Below are 22245 nucleotides of genomic sequence, written 5' to 3'. Positions count from 1 at the left end.
CCTTCCCTTCCCTTCCCTTCCCTTCCCTTCCCTTCCCTTCCCTTCCCTTCCCTTCCCTTCCCTTCCCTTCCCTTCCCTTCCCTTCCCTTCCCTTCCCTTCCCTTCCCCCCTGTTTTTACAGTGATCAAGAAAAAGAAAAAAAAAAGAGAATGAGAAGATGATTTATATATTTAATGTAAGATTGAGTGAAGGTAGAAAAAGGGAATTCCCATTTTGAAATCTCTTTAATTTCAGCCAGGAGCAGGTGGAGAGTCACCACAGTTTATGAAGCACAGCTGTGATAAACTCACATTGAATAGCTCCACTCAACAGATGAACTATTATATTCTAGATAATTAGAAGATTCAGGAGGTCATCAAGAAAATGCATTTCAAATATGCAACCTGACCTAGTTCAGAAACATACTTTTGAACATGCAGTCTCTGAAAAATTGGTATATTACGTGTTTGCATTACATTTTCTGTATTCTCTGCGTCCTACATTTTTGATAGATTTACATGTTCACTACACCAAGCAGAGTTAGCCAATCATAAACACTGAATATTAAATATCTATCAAGCCCTCCTATCCTGGGGTTATATTTGAAGCAGTGAGAGGTCCAGACACCCACAGCAGGCTTTGTTTGGTGGACATCAACAATGGCTGCCCCCAGACCGATCCCATTCCTGCAGAGAGTTCTGCCCCCAAACTGATCTGATTCCCACAGAGGGTTCTGCCCCCAAACCGATCCCATTCCTGCGGAGGGTTCTGCCCCCAAACTGATCTGATCCTGCAGATGGTTCTGTCCCCAAACTGATCTGATTCCCACAGAGGGTTCTGCCCCCAAACTGATCCGATTCCCACAGAGGGTTCTGCCCCCAAACTGATCTGATCCCCACAGATGGTTCTGCTGAGGGTCTGAGGCTCCTGATGGCTCCTTCTGGCACTGCTGCCCCCCATGCTGATGTATGGCCCCTTGAGCTGTGCAGCTGTGACATCGGCGTTGTGTTTATGGTAAATAAATAAGTAAATGGTAAATGAATAAGTTTTCATTCTAACTGTGCATCTGCTGAACACTGCACAAGCCCCAACCTGCTCCTCAATAGCTGGTCAACATTCACAATCCAGTCATGAGGGAGGGCTTTCTCAGTGTCCAGTGGGGCCCAGCTTGAAGCAGGGGCAAGATGCTTACCTGTTCTTCACAGCCTGTGGACTCTCTAGAGCCATCATGACCTCTTGGCTGACTTCTTGCATCCCAAAGCATTTGAAACCTGAGCGATCTCAAACAATTATTTAAAATTAAATGTGCAAAACTACATAAATCAAGCTGCTAAATGTAAAGCCAAACATCAATTTGACACGCACTTCAGCCATGCTGAAGGTAGCAGCAGCTGTAGTCACTACTGGGCTCTCATTTCATCTTGACCCTGTTCATTACCCTATGGAAAGATTCATGTTTCATTTTCCTACCATGCCAACCAAAATGTTAAGCAAGTGGGTGTATGGTCGTTAAAGCTGGCTGGAAGCACAATTGATTTTTTTCACTGAATATAAAAGCAACTTCTAGTCCAGTTTTGTGATGGGATCTGTAAGTCTTCTCTGGAATCCTGTGAGCACAGCTAGGAGCTGAGGTTTTGAGCCAAAAATGGTTTGGGGTATATTTTTTCCCATCCAAAGAAGGGAAATAAAGATCGATGTTTGTCTTCAGAATGTAACACCCCCCACCCTCCCTTGATTCTTGAGAATTTCTCTCTGTGAAGGTTTTTCCCCTTCCCCATTTTTTTCATTTAATTATGGACAAAGTCCTGTATTCAGTGAAGTTAAAATATAACTAGGACCTTGTGTTTAGATGACTGGAGGGCACTTAGCTACAATTACATTGACATGAGGGTGAATAAGTCTTCTAATGTGATCAAACCAAGTGCATGTTTGGTTGTTTCTGTCACTTAAAAGTTTTGCAAAATGTCAGGAGCTTAGGAGAGAGGTACAAAATAGGGAGACAATACAGGGGGCTGTGGCAGGAGGAAGACATGGCGATGACTGTAAGATGACAGAAGCCAGTGGCAAAAGGATTGCTGCTGTGGGAAGTTTAAGAGGTTAATGGCATGCAGCTAGGGATGTATGGAGTTTGCATGGACCCAGATCCCAGATCTGATCCAATTGCAGACCAGTTCTAAAGAAAAAGACTATAAATCAGTTCAAGAATTCTAGTGAATCGTGCTTTGTGCTCATGGTTTGTGATCTAACCAGCAGTTCTTGATAGAATTACAACTGCCCTGCTCACGCTCACCTGCTATTTGCTCTGTATTAGGTTAACAATAGTAAATAAACTGTGTATTGGATTTCAAGCTGACCTGTTCATGCCAAATAAATTCGTCTTGCCCACAGGCTGTCCTAATTCAAAACAGATGGATCAATTTAAATTCTGTTGCTTCCATACATTAGGGTAATGTTTAGATTTTTGCCTCATCAATATTCTTCACCTTTTTGAAGGGATGCAAGGTCTGTTAAGGATTTGGTCCAAAAGGGTTCTCAGGTAGATGTGTGTAAGGTGGTTAAGGAGTAGAAGTGAGGTGCACTATGGTCATGTTGTACAGAACTTACCCCTGTCACCTGCAACCAGTTTAAGACAGTTTGTCCTTTCACAGGCACAACCTCCATTAGCATCAAAGGAAGTCTACTTTAATTGCAGGAAAGATGGTGCCCTTGTTTAGTGAAAATAAAACTGAAGTCAGAAGAATGATAGTATGATAGTATATTTCTCATACAGCAATGTAATAGGACACAGATAGATAGAAGTTTTCAGTTTTTCCCAGACTTCTAAGGGGTGAAAGAATTTTGTATGCAAAATAGAGTTTCTCCTAGGAAGAAATTTTTACAAAATCAGAACTTCATGCCAGACTCTGAACAACAAATTTAGGCCTCTAAATAAGCAGCCTAAGCTGAGCTTTTCAAAAGTGCTGAGCTCTGCCAACCCCCACCGCTCTTAGGATACAGCTTCTAAGGCTGGACATCATTTGACTGCATGTTCTTGCAAAGAAATACTAAGAATATGCAGTAGGTCAAAGTGGCTCCTTATCTTTGTGCGGCGATAAGGGCAGCTGCTCCTCCTAGGAAACAGTGTCTTGGAAGCGGAAGGCTGCACTTCTTATCATTCAAGTGTGTGCCATAAAGGGGTAAAAATAGGGACATTGAGGATAAGAAAGCTGAGACTAAGGCACCTGCTACCCACAGAAGGAAACTTGGGAATGAAATAAGTGAGAGTCTCTTCTGTTTTGAATACTGCAAATCTTCACTTACAGGAACAAATAATTTGCCTGTAAAAGCCTCTGAGATTACTGATATGAGAAAAGGCTTCCTGGATTTAGATTCCTGACTTTATCATGCAGACAACATTCCATTTACTGAGTTGTACTGAAGCTGAAAATGTCAGAGATGACTGAGAGAATTAGATTTCGAGAGCTGTTAAACATTTGCAGGACATTCTAAACTCCCACTGAAAGTCCTCTAGTTTGTGACCTAAATACATTTGATTAAACAGAAAGTTTGAAATAAGGCATTGACATTGTATCACTGTCACCAGATAATGCATAGTTCATTGAATCTCACAACATTTTAATCCAGTATTCACTTTGCCATGATATATAATGCAGGCTATTTACAAAGATTGCCATTCTTTAAATGCCAATTTTCCCTTAAAACAAGCAGCAACAACAGCCAGCCCCATACTCTGCTCCAAACCTTGTTTGTAATGGTCTTCATTAGCATCACTATTGTACAGATTTACAGAGGACAGAAAAAGGGGATGTTCCTATTTTTAGACATTCAGCCTTGTATACTACCTGCAGCCACATTCTGCCACTTTCATCCCTTCATAGTTATATATCAAAGTGGGCACGCCGGCATCATCTTTATAAAGAATGGAGATTGAATCCAGTTTGGTTGGAACACAACAGGCCTTCGAGGCTTTTTTGGGATTTTGGAGATGCACCAGGGTTTGGACAATAGCATGTTTAGTTGGGGTGACGTTATCTGTCAGAGGGAAGAAGCAGCCTCCTTTACACTCGAAAGCCTCATAATCTTTTGGTGCAATGATCCAGGAATCCCAGCCAATCTCTTCAAAGTTCACATGGAGGGAAGTTCTCCTGCAGTGGTTGGCTCCAACACTTCTCTTGCTTCTGGAGGAATGTAGGTGGGATCCAGTGATGGCCTTTTCCTCTCCCTGCTGTTCCTCTTCAGATGAGGTGTTGTTCTTCCCTAGTTTCTTGAGCACGCTTTCCTGTTCGTGAACAATCATCTCACGGAGCTCCACTTTGGTCTCCTTTGTCCCATTGCTGCGGTCATTGGAGAACACGATTAACAGGGGCAGGTTTTTGGTGTCAGGGGTAACACTGACATCCAGCTTCCCACAAGTAAAACCACTCAGAGATTTAGTCTCTATAACAACCTCTAGCTTATTTTTAGTCTCCAGTCTGTCTGCCCTGACCCATCTTTTCACAGCGCTGGACACTTCGAACATCTTCCAACCACATTCCTGGATATTGTGGGAGACAAGGGAAGATTTGGTACTTTCTGGGTTTTCCCAGTGGCCATCATCTAGAACATCATAAATTACCATGTTGCCTTCCAGCCTAGAGAGAGACCCAACTTCCCTGTGACAGGAGATATAAATTCTCAGTTCAGCTCTGGTGATTTCCTCATATTGTGGAATAGAGATGTTGAAGAACAAAATGTGTTTCTGAAATGGGTTTTCTTCTGGTGAATCTAAAGAAACAACATCTGCAATAGGAGATTAAAATGTGGTTACAGTGCTTCTGACTGCCCAAGTAATTGATTTTAAAAGACTCAGGATATATTTTGGGGATAAAAAAAGAGCATTATACCACATAACACAGCATTAAAAAAAAAAAAGAAAAATTCTGTCTTCTGGCCAAGTTTCAAGGGCAGAGAGTGAAAAGAGGAAATGGAAGTCCCTGGTGTTGGTAGTGTTTTACTATGATTGCATAGCCAGGTGAGCGTGTGGAGGGAAGCATAAAGAGGCTGCCTAGAACAAACTGTGGATGATGGCGGGCAGTATTAAGTACATAAATAAGGCAAGTGCAGAGTTTTCAGATTTAGCAATTTGCTAAAGATCTTTTTTACACAAAGAATTTGTAAAAAACCCCAATGATTTCCTACTCTTTGCTCTAATATACATGTATAAGTGTCTTTAAGAACTGGCTGTGCTAAGGCTTTTATTGTTGTCTTCAGAAAAGTATGAAAGCAGCTTAGACTGGGAGTTTGGGTAAATAGAAAAGTTTTGAAAGTCCTGAATTGAACCTCCAGTCTCTATCTGAACTGGGTCTTGGTGATAAACAGCCTTTCATGCCCAGATCGCAGACCTGGTCCAGGCTGGACTCCCTGAGTTTGTGTGGATTTGTTCACGTTTGTTTGTTGTCTGCAAATCTATGTGCAGTACCAGCAAGTCTGCCTTGGGAGGGGCAGATATTTGGCTGGAAGATCAGACTGGTAGTATTTAAAAGTCATCCCTGATGTCTATTTAATGCTCAATGTAAACTAACTGCTTAATCATGACTGGGTTTTAGGGCAATTTTAAATGATCATTTCTTCAGATCATTTACCCTGTAAAGTAGTCAGAGGGGAGAGTGAGATATGGAAACTATCATCTAGGTCCTATTGTTGAGTTTTCTTTCTATTTCAGGACTAGGGACACTAATTTGGGAATTTGGAGTTCTCCGTAGTGCTGTTACCTCTGTATGTCTATTTTTCATATAAACAGAAACTTCATTTCTCCCTGCTTCATTTTGTAACAAGGATTGCACTGACTTCTAACTTTTTTACTGCCTGATGGATCTTTTAAAAGTTTATTTAATGTTAGATAGAAAGGGATCTTGAATTTTTTTTGTTGATATAAGCATGACTAACCATTTCCATATAAATCTCTGTCTAACCCAGAATTTTGGAGGAGCGGTGCTGGTCCTTGTTTGGATCCAGCAACAAATTTCCCAGCTGGTTGCCGTGGTTTTTAAATATGTACAGAGCCTACCAGAAAGAAAAGTTCTCTAGCACCAGTCTCAATTATAGGTGATCAAAAGTTTGCATGCTAACATAAAAACTCAGTTTGAAATATCTATGATTGAGAAACATGCTTCATTTAAACCTTGTTATTTGGTGCATCCTCTTAGCTCAAGCATTTGAGAAGAGACTATTGTACAGTGAAAATATCAAAGAAGAAAAATAAAGGTTATTTTTTTTTAAAGATTGAAAGAAACTATATAGTAAGAATACAATACAAAATTTTAATGTTTAATTTCTAAAGAATCTGTGGAAGTTAGGAACTCAGTTTCTTCTGAATTTTAAAAGAATCTGACTATTTACTATTAATTTACTTCTTTAAAAACTGTAGTCCACATATTGACGACTTTTCCTACCTTCAGTACTGAAGCTCCTTACAATATTGGATGCAGGGATGGAGGACTTGTCTGCAGCATATCTGTTGTATAAATCAATCATGAACTGTGGTGGTTCTTCTTTGGTCTTCACTTGTGAGGGGACTCTTGACAAATTCAAACTCCTCAGTAAATCCATCTTCATATTCTCCAAGAAAGATTTAAAGTTGAAATGGGTCTCATCTTCTGCTTCCCCAGGATGAAAGTGTGCATCAGACTTTCCCATACCTGAAAGCCTGTCCCAGTCTTCCACAGGCTTGCCTCTTGTCAAACAAGCAATGATGTTGAAAACAGACAGTGCAGCTAATACTCCAAAACAACACATTTCTTCTACATTTACTTTCTGGTGGAGAGACAAGAGGACAAGGATATTTTAGCTGATTGCCAGTCTTGTTTCAATACTGACAGAGGAAAGAAGATGTAAGGCAAACAACTGGAATGCCCTTTGCAAATCACTTTCTGGTGTTCTTTTTGCAGTCTGCTTCAAACCCCAGCCTCTTGTCAGTTGTCAAGCAGATTGGTCATACACTTGTCCTTATCAGAGTCATTGATGCCATGCTTCAGCTTCTGTTATCTAGCACAGCTCTTAGTTAATGAAGATTCTGTAAACATCTGACAAACACATGTGGCTGGTGGGAAGGACATTGTATATTGTAAAGAATCCACATTTCACTTTAGGGTCATCTTTGCTTAATTACATTCTTCTATCATTTCCTTGCCAACACAGAGAGAAGCTTTCTTAGGGACGCAGAAGTTTACACTGTTTTCAGCAAGACTAGAAAATAAAAACCTAGAAAAAAATCATGCTATTAGCAAATAATATCTCACAAATAATTTATACAATCCCTTCACATATGACTGGAAAATGCCTCTTAGTTTGATGGAGACCTGTGATTCTGCAAGACATGATTTCATGATATTACAAACAACCTTAAAACTTCTTTCCGTTTATCAGCCAAGGGCTATTGTTTGTACACAGTGAAATATCTGTTTTGTGTCAAGTCTGCTTCATGTTGTTTGTAGGCTTGTCCATTTTCATTCCTTTGGTGTATGGGAATTTAGGCTTGTTTTTATAGTATCTTATGTAATATAATTCATAGATTCATGATGGTCAATTCAGTCCAAGAACAACCAGTCATTTTTTTAGCAACCTCAAAATGAAGACAGAACTAGGCTTTCCAAGGCCACATGGAAAGTAAAAAGTCCTTTTGAAGATACAGAAGGTTATCTCTGAAGATATAGTGTGCATGAGAAGAACAGGCCAAGGCAAATGAATTTCTCATGATGTAGAAGAAAAACCAGGTTTATTTATCTTAATGAATATATTATGATTTAATCTAATGATATGTAATTGCTTTTTCTATACTAATAATGCATCATTTTTTCTAAGAACTACTCAATTCATATTGTAGACATGCCAAAAAATCTGAAGAATATTGAGCTTTTACATTAACAAAAATCTCATTGTAAACATGTGGTCATTTTTTGGCCATTTCTCTTGTTTTTTGGCCATGGATTCACAGCATTAAAAGTGATCCAAGACTTCTGCAATGCTTTCTTATTGTCTGTTCAAGTGATAACTTGAATCCAAGATCCTTGTTAATTATGTACCTATGAAAAAGTCAAAAAGGATTAATTTGCATTGATCCTGGTCTCTTGCATAGCAAGACTTATATTTTCTCAGGGCCTTTGTGTTTCCTACCTATACGCACAGTTAAATTGCTTGTGTTTGGATAAACATAACTTTTAAAGTGCCAACAGACTTTACCTGAACATGCCAAAGAATCAAAAATGTCTTCAATTTTTGTAGCTAAAATATTATCACCTACAGCTAAAAACCCCTTCATGCCATGTTCATAATTTCATTGTGCCTGACTTTACCTTCTAGTTAGGAATTCTTGTAACTTTCTGGCTGGTTTAAGGAGTCCCATAGCACTGACATTTTCCCCTTTCAAAGTGCTTGCACAGTGTAATCAAGTTACTTCTCAGTTTTCTTTCTGATAAACAGACTGTTCTTTTCAGTAACAAAAGACATTTTCTCTCCCTGTTTCATTTCTTTCTTTTTTGTTTCTCTTTCATAATTTGAAGGTCTTCTTGACAAGGTGAAACCTAGGGCTATATTTAGTTTTCTAGTGGCAGTCCACCAGTGACACAGGCAGAAATCACATATCCTTTGTTTATGTGGTTCACTGCTCCAGTGTGTATCTTTCCAAAGCTTTCACTGGCTGCCATTACATAGCATCATGCTGGGTGCTCAAATTGCATCACAAATCCAAGACAGCCACAAAATTTTTAAGGGTTATGACTTTCAAGGGTGCAGTCTTGCACTCAGTAGGAGCCCCTCCATTCCTTGTGACTAGGTACCTGAAGTTCTGTATCTGTCTACTTTAAAATTAATTTTAATTACACAGAGTGCAGCTAGATCAAATGATCTGTATAAACACCTCTCTCCTCCGGCAAATACTTTGGGGGTTGCTATATACAGACTCTAAGTTCATACAAAAAGGTGTCAAATACTGTCAGGCCAAGTGTCAGCTTTGCAGAAACTTTACAATGAACAGTTTAACTCAGTGGAAATACCTTTTGAAGCTGTTCTTTGAGGTTTGGCAGTGAGACATTTTTAAATTAATGTGATACACAAACACATTAATATTGTCCGGTGGTTTATTTGAATTATGCAGCCTTGGCACATGAATTGAATACTGCACAAAAACCTAGGTACACTGTAGCTGTTGCTGTTACCTCTGGAAATCAAACAGTGGCCTGAAAGAATTAAATTGGATTTGTTTTAGAAAAAAATGGGTTTTAACACTTTGCTGGCTAGTATCAGCTCTTTTAATGTTTTATTTCTCTTTACTCATACCATTTTCTTTTAGGGTTAGTCAGTGGAATTATCTTGACCTGTGTTTACCACTGGTAACTTTCTCTATAAACTTAAGCATTGAGCAGAATGGTTTATAGGATGTTCAAAGAAATAAAAAGATCTGTAGGAACCAAGACATCAGCATCCTCTGGCAGCAGCTGTCTGCATTTGTGCCATTTTAAATGCAAAATTTTTCTTTCCAGAGGAAGATTGGACATCCAAATTCCAAAGATCCAGAAAGGAGTAACTTAAACCACTAAAAGTGGTTGAAAGCCTTTTTGCTTCATTGAAGAATTGCATTGAAGAATTGACCAGTACAGCTAAACTCCAAATGAAATAACCTTTACTAATAGGAGATGTGTATGACTTATATAGCACGGGTATATTTTGAGAACAATCACGCTTACAGGTATAATATATAGTTTTGCAAACAGAACTTTTAATGCAGTCTTAACCTCTAGGAGCTTTGTAGTGTCCTTCTGAGTGCAGCCGTAGCATTTTTCCTTATGTCCTATTGACCTTAGATCAGTGTGGCATCTCTTGCCATAATAGCTTGCATCAGCACATCTTGGAAATAATGTTTTCATCCAAGGACTAATTCAAGATATAGCAAGTATTCCTTAAGGAAAACAAAATGCTATAGATGAGAATATAAGCACACTAAGTTAATATGTCAGGATTTTCATAGTGATGAATGGGAGCAAGACTAGAGCTACATAAAAAGGTAGATTTTCATAGAGAGCAAAAATAACATGGATTTAAGATACTTTGAAAAATGTTATGCTTATGGCTTTTCTGTAGGAATGATGACTTCCTGACAACTTTTGAATTTTTCTTTATATATTAGCATTACTCTATTAATTGTAGTTGTGTTTCTCATGATTTATAAAACCACAAGATTGTAAATTTTTTAAGGGAGATCTCTAAAAGCGACACTATACAAATGTTTTTTTCCAGCAGTTCTAGTGTAAATTACTGTAGTAATTTACAAAGTAAAAAAGTACTTTGGGAGAAGAACTGCAAACTTGATCAGTGATCTGTTTTTAGGCATAACTGGCAGTCACTACAGGGCACCATTTGTACTTCTTAGTCAGAGCTTCCTAGGAAGAATCAGCAAGAACTGCTATCAGAGTAACCTTGCAAAGCCTCCCATGCATGCTGAATCTTGCTTTTATGTATGTTAGCAGGAAGTACCACATTTACACACCTGTTGTGTGAGAAACTGCACCACCTGAGCACAGAAAACTGGTGGCAGAAGATACCCAGAACCTTAGTAGGATAGGAGCCTTCCAGGTATTTGTTCATCAGAGGAAGTGTGTTTAGTATCCTCCCCTTAAAAAAAGCAGCTCCTACTAGGACAAGGTAGTGCCTAAGGTTAGAGTGTTTCTTGAGGAGGAAGCACTCCATATCATAATTTGTGCTACCTTAGGAACTTCAGGTGTTTCTTCCACTCCTGGTCTCTTTATGCTACTTTATGCAGGTGAGTGAAAATGAAGTATGTGGCAAGTGTGTCCTAGAACACTCAGAGGATTGACAGACACCACCATGGGAACACCAGGTCTTAAAAGACTGCTGTAGTTAAAAGGCCACCATAAATGTATCAACAGGGGATTGTGTAGGAGTTAGAGGGATGCAGAGACTTTATTTCTATAAAGACTTCCAATGGAATCACTGCCAAATGTTTCCCATTTTGATGTTCATTGTTTGAAAAGAAAGTTAATGAAAGTTCTGGAAGGAGTTCAGAAGAGAGCTGTGAGAAATTATTTTAAGGCTTAGAATAAGAAATCAATCTATTTAAATCTTAGCCAAAATGTAACTTGACCCTACTCTCTATACTAAAAATACACAGTGAAAGTATTTTGGATAATAGATAAAAGGGATCTAATGAAATAGGTTACAGTAAGATCCATTGAATTGAAGCTAAAGCTCATCAAATTCAGTCTAGGATTAAGCCACTGCATATGAAAAAAGAGCACTAACTTTTGGAACAACTACTTGTAGTCCAGTAGAGATATTCTATCACATGAAATCTTTAAAGCCAAAATTATGCATGTTTTTCAAAGATATTCCCAAGCTTAAAACAGAAGTTCCATAATGCATGGTGCAGAAGCTGCTGAGCAAGGTTCTTTGATCTGTGCTATGCAGGAGGTCGGTCTGGATGATCGCGGTATTTCCTTCTGTCTTTAATCTATTGAAGCGCATTATGACAAGCTTAACATGTATTTACAAGTTTCCATCTAATTAACAGAATGTAGGAGAGTGCATTTATAGAAAAACAATCAAATATTTTTAGATACTACTGTACCTTTAATTTATTAGCTTTTGTCAAAAGCATGAAACAATCTAGAGAATATAAAGAATAATTTACAAAAATATAAATCTTGGTTATTTTATTTTAGTATTTCAACATATTACTATACTGTATGTGTTATTCAGAGAATATGTTTAACAACCTGAAATTATCCAGCAAACCAAAAATGTAAGATATTACATGTCTTTTGTAGAACAAATTATATATTAAGGAAGGATAACCAAAAATGACTATATTAACACAATGTTTATATGAAAACTTATGCAGTGAACTATACTTGCATCCTGAAGAAAATATACATTTTAAGCCCTTTATTACAGCATTTCTCAGTATAAATATGCATATTAAGAGTATGAGTATTTTAGGCAAAAACTTTTGATTTGTGTACAAAAGGGATATTCTAAAATAAGCCTGCCTTTGCAAGTTCACTTCCCATCTTCTTGGTTAACTGAAGAGATAAAATAGTCAGAAAATAACATATAAAAACATATTTTAGTCCTTTGATTATGGAAAACTTTACACTTACATTTTTTTCTAAACACCAGGTATCTTGGCTAGGTAGGTTAGGAAGGTATCTGAATTACTGAATTCCTGGAAGATGAATATGAAAGACAAATGATGACAGTACAGCATCCTTCAAGGAAAACACGTGCATTGTTTTAGTCTTTCCGTGTGCTTTCTGTAGAGGAATTGGAGACTTGCATTGCTTCATCAACACAAGTGGATTAATTTGTCCTTTACAGCTTCCCAGAGCAGTCAGGCAGGATTTGTAGGCCTTGCTAAAGGTGTGTTTGTATGAACTTATCGGCAGGCACAAGTTTCAACTGACATATTGGGATACACCTTTAAAACAACATTTTTGTTCTCATCTAAGAACAGGACACTAAGTGAGCTCATTTTGTCAGGAACACAGCAGGGTTCTGGGATGCCAGGAATGATTCCTACGGCTTTTACGATGCTCTGAATAGTAGCATGATTTGATGGCCGGACAATCTAGAACAGAGAAGGAAATAGTTACAGCTTCACTTATAAGCAGTCACTTTCCTAGGTGGACTTGGTTTAAGCAATCAGTTTCCTATGTGAACATGGAAAATCACAACAATTATGCAGTTGTTTGTTTCTCAATAAAGCAAATACGTCATTGTTTGAGTTACAGGGCCATGAGCCAGTCCCTCACACTTCCAGCTTTCCTGAGCTGGATGTATCCAACAGATATTTGGTATTCCTTAGGCTACCTTCATAAATACCAGAGGAGGGCACTGGTGGCACAGCCAGCAGTCAGAGGTCTGAAGAAAAATGTCTCTGAATGTACCTGCTACATGCTGGAGGCAGACATGCAGAAGAAGAAGCCTAAACTGGGGCATGGTTCTCAGTTGCTAGATGCTATATTTTGTTTTCTTAACCTCTTGCCTGACTTAGAAAATTTGCTATGGTAAGTATTTCCAAAATAACTATCCCTATGTTCCAATAGAATTTTTTCTCATGTATGCTAACCTGAAATTAGTTACTTTTTCCTGGAGTGATCACTCTCTTTTCAAAGAGCAGAGCTCTCCAGAAGTAGTGTACACAGGAGAGAGTATAGAATAATCAAGCACCCTGACAGGGCCTTTCTGATCATAATTGCACGACAAATAGTTAATATCTGTGGTCTTTGTGTCCCTCTGCCTTCATCACCAGGCTTTTTTAAAAGGAAAAAGGCTGGGAGGCTGGGAAAAATATGAAGTGAGGATTCACAGCAGCTTTACATCTATAACCTGTTTGGGGTTATAGCCACAAAAACCATGGTTTTCCATTTCAACATGAAAAATTATGCAGACCATGGATAGAACAAAGGAGGTGTTTTTAGGATAATTCAGTTTTGAAACATTTGCATTAAGTGTAACATATCAGCAAATCAAAGGCATTCAGATCTTCCTTAATGAAGTCATTATAAGGAGTAACTATGAAATCTGTCCTTGACCCTTCAAGACAGTGTCCCTATGGCCAAGTCCCAACAAGTGACCAATCCTGCACAGTGCCTTTCTGTAATTAGCATGTTAGCATAATTAGCAGCAGCTTGCCCTCTCTTGCTCTCCTTCATCTTTAGATTTCAAAGCTGTCCACAGACAAGCAGGAGTGAGGTGGTCTCAGCTGCTGTGTGAAGTAGAAATCAGTTTCTACCCATGTTGGTCATGTCAGCATATGCGGACTGCAAGAGAGAAACAGGAGATTTGAGTGTTTAAGCAACTGCAGAGTATAGAAATTCAAAGAATCAGAGCTTCTAAAATTAAGTTCTTAATTTAGCCTTTATTAAAAACCTCCTGAACTGTTCCTAGCACCTGTGTTATTTTATGTTGTTATTTAAAACTGCCACAGATCACAATGTGCTACTGAAACAGCATTTATTGCCCCCATTATAGCCACCACTGCCCTCATGGCCAGTTACTGACTTAGAGGATTCCTGGATATGAACCTGAAGAAGATCCTACAAGGATCTTCTCCCACTGCGCAGCCTCTAATATCTGCAAGGAACAAAGACATGTGAACGCAGTCTATCTAGACTGAGCAGCTGTTTCCCAAGACAACAACACTAATTATGTTTTAAATGCCTGAATGTGGATATGCTATGCAGAAAAGTGCTTAGAAGGGAAAATGCTTATGATAGAGCAGTACTCTGTATGGACTCTGGCTGCCTGAGCCCTAAATCCACAGCAGAGCCAGACAGCACACCCATCCCACATCCAGCCAGGCTCTGAATTTTTCCAGCCCTTCTGGAAACCTGGCATCAGTGCTCACTGATCATGGGCTAGGCTTCACATTTAACTTTGTCCCAATGTGCTAAAGTAGAAAGCTTGAAATAATTAGTTGAATGCCCAGTAATAATGACACTGAGGAAGTGCTAATGTTTTAAATGCTGGCTGCTAAGTTATATACAACACACCAGGTTCTATGACATGCAGGACTGGAATTTATTTGGTGACTGCAGCACTACAGCCAGCCATACATATAACCTAGTGCCCCTCCTCACAGTTCAGGGAATAGTAAATGAACTTACTATGAGAAGATTTGTACCTATTTGTACCTAGCTGTTGAGTATATATCTAAATCAAGACTTGCAATTATTAAAGTGGATCTGCACAATGATGTACTGATACTAAAGAAAAAAAATAAACCTACAATGTGATGATACCCAACATGCCAGGTATGTAATTCTATCTCCGCAGTTCTAAAAGGGTACTTTGGAAATAAGGTGTCTGTTGTCCATCATAGGTTGACTGTGCAGACCAAGTCTTTATGAATAGCTTTAATCAGGCCTTTGGTACTCTCCTGACTTACAGCATATGTGAAAGAACAAATGTTTTCCTCAGTAATATAGAGCAATTCTCATGCTCTGAACTGAATCTTCATCCATGCTGGCATCCTCTCTTTCTTCCTTTTGAAAAAGTCATTAAAAAAAGCTACAGCTTTCAATCTGCTTCTTTTTTTCCTCTGTTTAAAATACAAAGCTAACAAGTAGTAGACCTCTTTCAAAGCAAACTCAATCAATGAATGTGAATGATTTAGTTTCTCTGGTGTTTGTGTTTGGTTTTTTTTTTGGGGGGGTGGATGTTTTGGGGGTTTTTTTAGTTGTTTTTTTTTCCTTATTTTGGTTTTTTTGGGCACCAAGATATTAGTGAAAGGAAATAATTATAATATATCAAGTAATTGCTTATATTTCTAGATAAGATATTAAGTTAGGGAGCAATATAAGCTTATTTAACTATTCAAGCTAGAAACGGATCCTTTCTCTTTTGGCCCTACCAGCTTTTGTGTAATGCTGTTTTGCTCACAAGAAGCCAGACGTGCTAAATGCATCTTTTTTGAAGGGTGGAGTTGTTGTTTGGTTGGGGATTTTTTATTTCTTGGGTTTATGTTGTTGTGTGTGAATAGTGCATTAGACTGTGAGTCTATGGCAAAAGACCCATATTCCCAGACTGTCTTTTGTTTTGGGTAAGTTAAGTGGTGATTTTGTTGCATGATCAATTTGTGTTACAACAACAAAGTAAAGTTGTATGTGAGTTTGTGCAAGCTTTAATTTTTGCCAGACCATGTGTTGATTTATATACACCTGGCTCAGCATTGGCCAGCTATCCAAGAACATGTGGTCTGATTTGTACACTCTACCATGAAATCTGGATTTCCACTGTTCCTATTAAAACTAGCTTACATATCTACTCTTCCTGGAATTATACTACTTGTTTCAACACAAACATACATCAATCTACCTGGATGTAAAGTAGGGCAGATTCCTGTCTCAGAGCCTTGAAATTCTGTACTGTACAGCACTATTCTTTGTTTATGTGCCAAATGACCACATACAAAAATGTCAGTTGAACAAATAATCAGGCCATTTGTAGGCAGAATTGCAAAATAATTACAGTTTCTAATTATGCAGGTTATGCAGTGCTTTAGGTCCTCCCCTCTGCCTTTACTTGAAAGCCTTATAAAATCCTAAAAGTTCTTATCCAACATAGGATTACCAGCCTTTCTACTTCTTGCCATAGAGCAGAGTGGGAGTGAGAGAAATGTTTTCCTCTCCACTGGCAAATTTCACACTGCTTCTATAGGAGGAATTCAGTATGCTTACTTTAGAGTGCTAGAGCCAATTTTGTGGCACTTCTAGAGACATAAGGTAAATCAACATTTTTGTTCCAGATGGATTATCTAACATTTTTAGAATTTAGATACACAAATATCATCTTAAACGGCATTATTGTTTTCAAAAGTGACAAGCAGTTTCCTAAAGTTAAAAATACTTCAGTGTAACTACTCTTTATTTTTCTTCTGAAGTGTTACAAGTGGAATCCAGAAATATGCCGATAGAGTAGATTGTTTTAATATTAGCATATAATACTTCATACTTCTGTCACTACGATAAAGTATTTGGATGATTTAGTGTGTATAACCATATTTTCATAAGCTACAAAAGTCTTTATGCTATGGTTTCAAGATGTAAGATGAGAAATGACAAGATGAACCTGAAGGTTTTTTCCTACTCTTAGGATTGCATTTGAAGGGAAGTGGCAATCTTTTTGTACTCTGATGGTTAAGTTGATGGAAAAAATATTGTTTAAATTCTTCAGGTCAAGGCAACAAAGCACAACGAAAAAAGGTAAAAATCTAAAGGAAATTCCAATTAAAGAAGTACTTGGATAAGCAGAACAGTAGGCCTACTGTTTACAAGCTAACAAGAATAAAAAGGCATACTACCTTGGGCATTGGAAATTCACATGCACCTGCACAGTAGTAAGCATCAAATGATTTGGGAGATATGATCCATTCATTCCAGCCAATATCAGCAAAGTCAACTTTCATGTATCTTCTTGAACAAATCCTTGGCTCATTCCATTGTTTTCGCCTTGCTTTCTTCATCGTTTTCTCATCAAAATTTAGCACCTGAGACTTTTTAAGTGTTTCTGTATTTTCTTGCCCTTTTCTCCTTCGATCTTTGCGTGAGGCTTTTGGTTTCAAGGATCTGTAGGCATTCTCCCATATGTCATGTTTGTTGTATTTATTGTTGCTATAATCTACTTCTGGCAACTCATTGTTCTGAATAGAGCTGGCGAGGTACGTATCCCTCCTAACTCGAGTGTCAGTAGAAGCATTAGGGGACAGATTTGGGTCCCCGTCATTGGGAGGGAATGGATCATAACGCTGTAGGGTGCCTGCCACACTGTTAGGTTCAGAGATTGCAAGATCATTGGCATAAACTAGTATGTAAGGTAAATGGCTGGCAACTTGCTCGGGGAAGCCCTGGTGCTTCTCCCCAGAATCAAGCTCAGCACAGAGAATGAGCTCTCCAACTCGTTTTGATTCTTTTACAATGTGTGAAATGTCCTTTGCGTGCCAAGCCCCTCGCCTTTGAAGAAGCACAGTGATGTTCCCTTTCACCAGTCCATAGGCAGAATTCTGGTGAATGCTTTGGAACACCAGGTTGAGCCGTAGGAGTGGAGGCAGGTGAAGGAGGCGGCAGGATGAGTTCTTGGACCGTTTACAAAACACCTCCCGGTGCCGAGGGTGTTTGTCAGCATAGAAGTGAAAAGTGGCAGCAAGGATCATTTCTGAATCCTGCATGGATGTCAGATTGAAGCAGTAAAAGGGCTTCTGGGCCAAGAATTCTGTAAGAGAGCAAGGAAAACATGGATGTATATATGAGACCAAAAACGGCAGTCAAATCTTATTTCCATTTAAGTGAATTAACAAATTTTGCTTTTCACTTACATCAAATAATTTAGTATAGTGAGCTTGCCACTTCAGCTTAGAACTATGGTGAATAAGAGGAGGAAAACAACTTAGCTATTTAATAGCAATATTACAATAGCATTGAGAGTGTCCACACATTGGGCATCTTTTGTACACATGAGGGATAAAATTCTTCGCAGAGATTTTTAGTTGCAGACTGCCTTTCATTCTAGGCAGACAAGAAAAGCAATCCTTGATTGATTTCATTCATAACAAAGGCTCAGAGAAGCTGTCAAATTTACCTGCAGCAGGGCTCAGAGAAATACCTTGCTGAAACCAGTACTAGCAGAATCCAGGTTTACAGTTAATATTCAAGATTATCTAATCTAAAGCTGACTGCAGACTCCTGAAAGATGTCTGGGTGCCAACTCTGTGGGCAACAGCTCATCATCTGTAAGTAGGGCACATGAGACATTTCATAAGGGGCCTGGCAGTAAGCAGTGTGACACATTTTGGGGGTCATTACTCCTCTGAGCAATCCTCCTTTCCAGTACACATCGTGTAGGAGCTGTGTTTAAAGCACTCTAAAACACACTTGGTTTCTAAGGCTGTGTTTAGATCTGTGTGAAGTTAGTGACAAATGCTATTGAACAGGAGCTGACTCTTAGAATTCAAACTCCATTTGAAACAGCTTCTTTTTAGCTAGTTGAACAGTTTGTGCTCAGCTTACATGTTTACTCTCATTTACAGTAAGACAAGCAATTTTACACTGATAACTGCTCACACCATGTTTATTTAAACAGTAGAAACTGCTCTTAGTGTGTTAAAATATAACCCCATCCCAACATAAAAAGATGATGCCTTAATAGTCTATCATTGTGAAAAGTTGCCTTTGTTTTTTTACTAGCTCAACAGTATGTAGGAAGGTGGTAGCAGAACCAAGAAGTGATTCCTGTTCTCCCAAGCTCACACCACTACTTAGTGGTGCATCAAAGGAATACAGTCTGTAAATTTGCAACTTTAATTAAACCAAGTGGACCAACCTTTTGGCAGCCCTGTTTGACATACCTGAAAATTCTCTGGCAGAAGGAAGTAAAAAACCATCCCAAACCAAACGAAACCCAACAAATGCAACAGCCAGGCTTCCCAGAAACATTTAGTTTTGTTTTTCAATGCACTACAGATGATGAGCCACAGAAATTTTGGCAACAACAGAAAGGCACTACTGTTAACTGCCACCTGTTGGAACATTCTTTCTTTAAAACAGTTTCATTACAAAGAAGGAAATGAATAATGCTACACCTTACTAAATTGGTGGTTGCTGTCTCCTGGTTAGGGCTGCATAGAGCCATGATTTGGACTAAAAGAACAGTAGATTAGGATGATCAAATCCACATAGGCAGTTTTGGAGTACAAATGCTCAAGTTCAAATGTTCAAATGCAGTTTCCATCTACACCATCTGTATTTTGCTCCTGGTACAGTGAAGTGGAACAGCTTGCACTGATGTGATAAGAGCCTATTTGTTTCTCTCAGTTCAGGCAGGACAGGACTCCTATTTGCAAGCTTTTAGGCAACACTAGTCATATGTATAGGTGCTCATACTATGAAAAAACTTAAGGGTTTAGATTTTATTCAAGTCTTTGAAGCACAGAAATTTCACAAGGCTAATATATGATTTCTCAGGCCAAGGAAGAGAGTAATTATAATACTTCCTGTAGAACACTAGGCTTTATTATTGCATGTTCATTTCAGAAGGCATATGCTTCTAAGAAGACGTCTATCTACTGGCTCTCTCTACCTGAGTTGTGTACAGTTGAATTTTTAAATATTTCTTTTAGTAGTAAAATGCACCATCAGCTCTGTAGTTACTGCTGTGAAGCACAAGCATTGTTGGGACAAAGACTTTTCAAACACCAGTGTCTCAGGGTTTCAGAAGGGAAGGCAACTTTGGGCTTCTGCCCTGCTTGCATGATCAGACAAATGAGCGAAATAATATTGATTTGTATTTGGTCAGCACAGTCTACCTGTGGGTAGAAAATGCTGATATTTTAGTTTTTTAAAACAGAATTACAACTTAGACTACTTTGATGCAAGTAGTGCGTGCATCAGATTATTTGAAAAATTAAGAAAAAGAATATAGTGCAATTATTGCCTTGTCCCCAAATCCCTCTTGTAGTTCAGGGCCTTATTTGGGTGACAGCCAGTATTAGCTGCTCAGTTCACAGAAAAACTTAAGTGTTAACAGGAGGTCATGGAAAACCATCCACAGTGGAAGCTCCTTCCTAACCCCTACTATAGCAACTAATAATGATCTGGAGCATGAAAATTTATTTTTCTCCTAAGTGTCTGCAATTGCTTTACATAATAACTCTTTGATTTTTAGACATTTTCATTAGCCACTTACTCTTCCCTGGAGTTTCCCCCTCCTTGAATATGATTGCTTTTTGGTACTACAGTTGACATAGGATAGAAATTAAGTTGAGGTGAACAAGAGAATATGAATTATTGTGCAATATTATAGTAAGCATTCCCTAAACCACTGTATGCTGCATTGTACTCTATACATGAGACTTAAGTGGAGGAGAAATAGATTAATGCAAAATTTGCTTTTGTGAGTTTCAATCCATCTGACTTGTCTAAATAGAATAATGAATGCTTCTGACAAAGTAGTAACAACTAGATTCTGGAAACTCATGCAGTTCTTATTTTAAGAACTAAGATCTTACCTACAGTCTGTAAGTGTCAACCAAAGAAGGAAGACGTTTTCCAGAAAAGAGTTTGCGTTTCCTTGGCAAAGGATAACAAATGCATGGACTATCAACTAGGCAAACATCCTTTTTATTATTTGACGTGATATTGGGATAATGAAAGTCTAGTAATGAAAGTGTAGGAAGGAGAAACAATACGTATGTTTCTCCACCCTTATAATCAAGCCAAGTAAAACGGGGGAGAGCGACGTCAGGTATCTGTCTTGTCAGGTTTAGGCAGCGCAAGGAATTTAAGATGCCGAGCAATTTTCGGCGGTCCTGTAGGCGGCACTCTTCCTAGCAGGAACTTCTGAGGCTGCCCGAGGAGCCGGGGAGAGGACCAGTGCCTGGAGCACTCGCTACGAGGCTTATGCTCCGAGTATTTCTGAGCAGATCTTTCGGCCCAGTGCGATGTGCGCTGGGAACGGCGCTTCTTTTGCCGCTGGTTTGCATCCACAGCAACGGAGACTTTCCCAGGGGAGGTGCTCTCCGGGAAGGGAAGGGAGCCAGGGAAGGTGGGAAGCCTCGCAAAGCGAGGAGCGACACCCTGTCCGTCCTTGCAGGTAGCAAGGGAGCCCCAGCATTCACCCAGAGCGACACCGCCCGCAGTTAGTGACAACCTCGACGCAACCCCGTCACTTTAAAGCGAAAGAGGAGCGAGGGGGCTCCGGCGGTGTCCCCCGCGCCCGGCCCGTCTTACCCGGCCTGGCTTTGAAGCTGCGGACCGTGTTGCCGTCGCCGGGCCGGCTCCCTTCCCGGTTGTACTTCTCGTAGAGCTTAAGCATGTGGACAGCTACCATGTCCTGAGCGATGCTGCCCAGCCCAGGGGGCGGCGGAGAGCCGCGCCGGGGGTCGCGGCCGGGGGCGGACGAGGCCGGGCCGGCCGGCGGCTGGACGGGGCAGGCGGGCGGGCTGCCGGCGCCCTCCCCCTCAGGCGAGCGGCAGCCCCCATGGCCCAGGGCCCACAGCAGGAGGCAGCAGGTCAGGCGGGCGGCCATCGGGGGATGCTGCGGGCGGCTGGCCGGACGCGGAGCGGCGGCGGCTGGGTCGCTGCCTGCGTCTGGGTCTCCCGGTTGGCCCTGCCGCACCGGGGCGAGGGGGCGGCGGGACCAGGGAGGAGGAGGGAGGGTGGGGGCGGCCCCCCCCCGCCGCTGATGCCGCCTCCGCCGGGCCAATCCCCGGGCCCGGGGGCGAGGAGCTGCGGGCCGGGGGCGGCGGAGCGGGGGCAGCTCCAGCGCTCCGGGTGCGGGGGGCTGCGGGAGGGGACGCTGCCTTTCTCGGACGTGGGGCTTCCCCGCTCCTTACAGCGTAGCGGGAAAAGGACCTAAATTAATTAGCGGCCAGCTGCTGATGAGAGACACATGTCACCGCCGCCGCTGCGGCATGGGGCGCTGCGGCAGGACGGCACCTTGGCTGCTTGCGCCGGCCGGGAGGCGGGGGGGATGGACAATAATTTCTGAAAGATAGAAGCGATAGATAGCAATCAGGGCGGGCCGGCGGTGAGGGCACGGAAGGGTGAGTGGGAGGCAGGGGCAGCGGCAGCATGACACGGGAAGGGTGTGTGATGTACGTGCCGAAAGTGTAAGAGTGGTTGCTGTTTCCCCTTTGCTGGCAGAACTGATAGTGCTGCTTGTGAAGCCAACGCTGTGAATAGTGTTTATTTCAAGGACCCCTGAGAAAAGAGAAGCCCCCGT

The 22245-nt window shown here is 40.4% G+C and overlaps 2 protein-coding genes across 2 annotated transcripts; both read right to left on the bottom strand.

Moving 5' to 3' along the window:
• Positions 1-3573: 3573 nt before the first annotated feature.
• On the bottom strand, positions 3574-6904 carry GDF2 (growth differentiation factor 2). Its single transcript, XM_063162849.1, has 2 exons — positions 6411-6904; positions 3574-4758 (listed from the first exon to the last, which is right to left on the bottom strand). The coding sequence occupies exons 1-2, from the start codon at positions 6751-6753 to the stop codon at positions 3818-3820; spliced, it is 1284 nt and encodes a 427-aa protein (XP_063018919.1). The 5' UTR covers positions 6754-6904; the 3' UTR covers positions 3574-3817.
• Positions 6905-11666: 4762 nt separating this feature from the next.
• Positions 11667-21574, bottom strand: GDF10 (growth differentiation factor 10). The gene is made up of 3 exons (XM_063163605.1): positions 21252-21574; positions 16832-17739; positions 11667-12595 (listed from the first exon to the last, which is right to left on the bottom strand). Exons 1-3 carry the CDS (start codon positions 21547-21549, stop codon positions 12404-12406), a joined length of 1398 nt encoding a protein of 465 aa, XP_063019675.1. The 5' UTR covers positions 21550-21574; the 3' UTR covers positions 11667-12403.
• Between the last annotated feature and the right edge of the window lie 671 nt (positions 21575-22245).

Source organism: Melospiza melodia, chromosome 9 (assembly GCF_035770615.1).
Source record: "Melospiza melodia melodia isolate bMelMel2 chromosome 9, bMelMel2.pri, whole genome shotgun sequence".
Taxonomy (NCBI): Eukaryota; Metazoa; Chordata; class Aves; order Passeriformes; family Passerellidae; genus Melospiza; species Melospiza melodia.
The sequence above is the reverse complement of the archived record's forward strand: the minus strand, read 5'-3'. Positions and strand labels throughout refer to the sequence as shown.

Bases quoted from the DNA above. Each gene is read 5' to 3' on its own strand.
- GDF2 (XM_063162849.1), bottom strand. From the start codon at position 6,753: ATGTGTTGTTTTGGAGTATTAGCTGCACTGTCTGTTTTCAACATCATT. The intron at 4,759-6,410 runs GTAGGAAAAGTC...CTCCTATTGCAG, and splicing joins AAGGAGCTTCAGTACTGAAG to ATGTTGTTTCTTTAGATTCA.
- GDF10 (XM_063163605.1), bottom strand. From the start codon at position 21,549: ATGGCCGCCCGCCTGACCTGCTGCCTCCTGCTGTGGGCCCTGGGCCAT. The intron at 17,740-21,251 runs GTAAGACGGGCC...GCTCTCTTACAG, and splicing joins CAGCTTCAAAGCCAGGCCGG to AATTCTTGGCCCAGAAGCCC. The intron at 12,596-16,831 runs GTAGTATGCCTT...TCTCTGTTCTAG, and splicing joins GTGAATTTCCAATGCCCAAG to ATTGTCCGGCCATCAAATCA.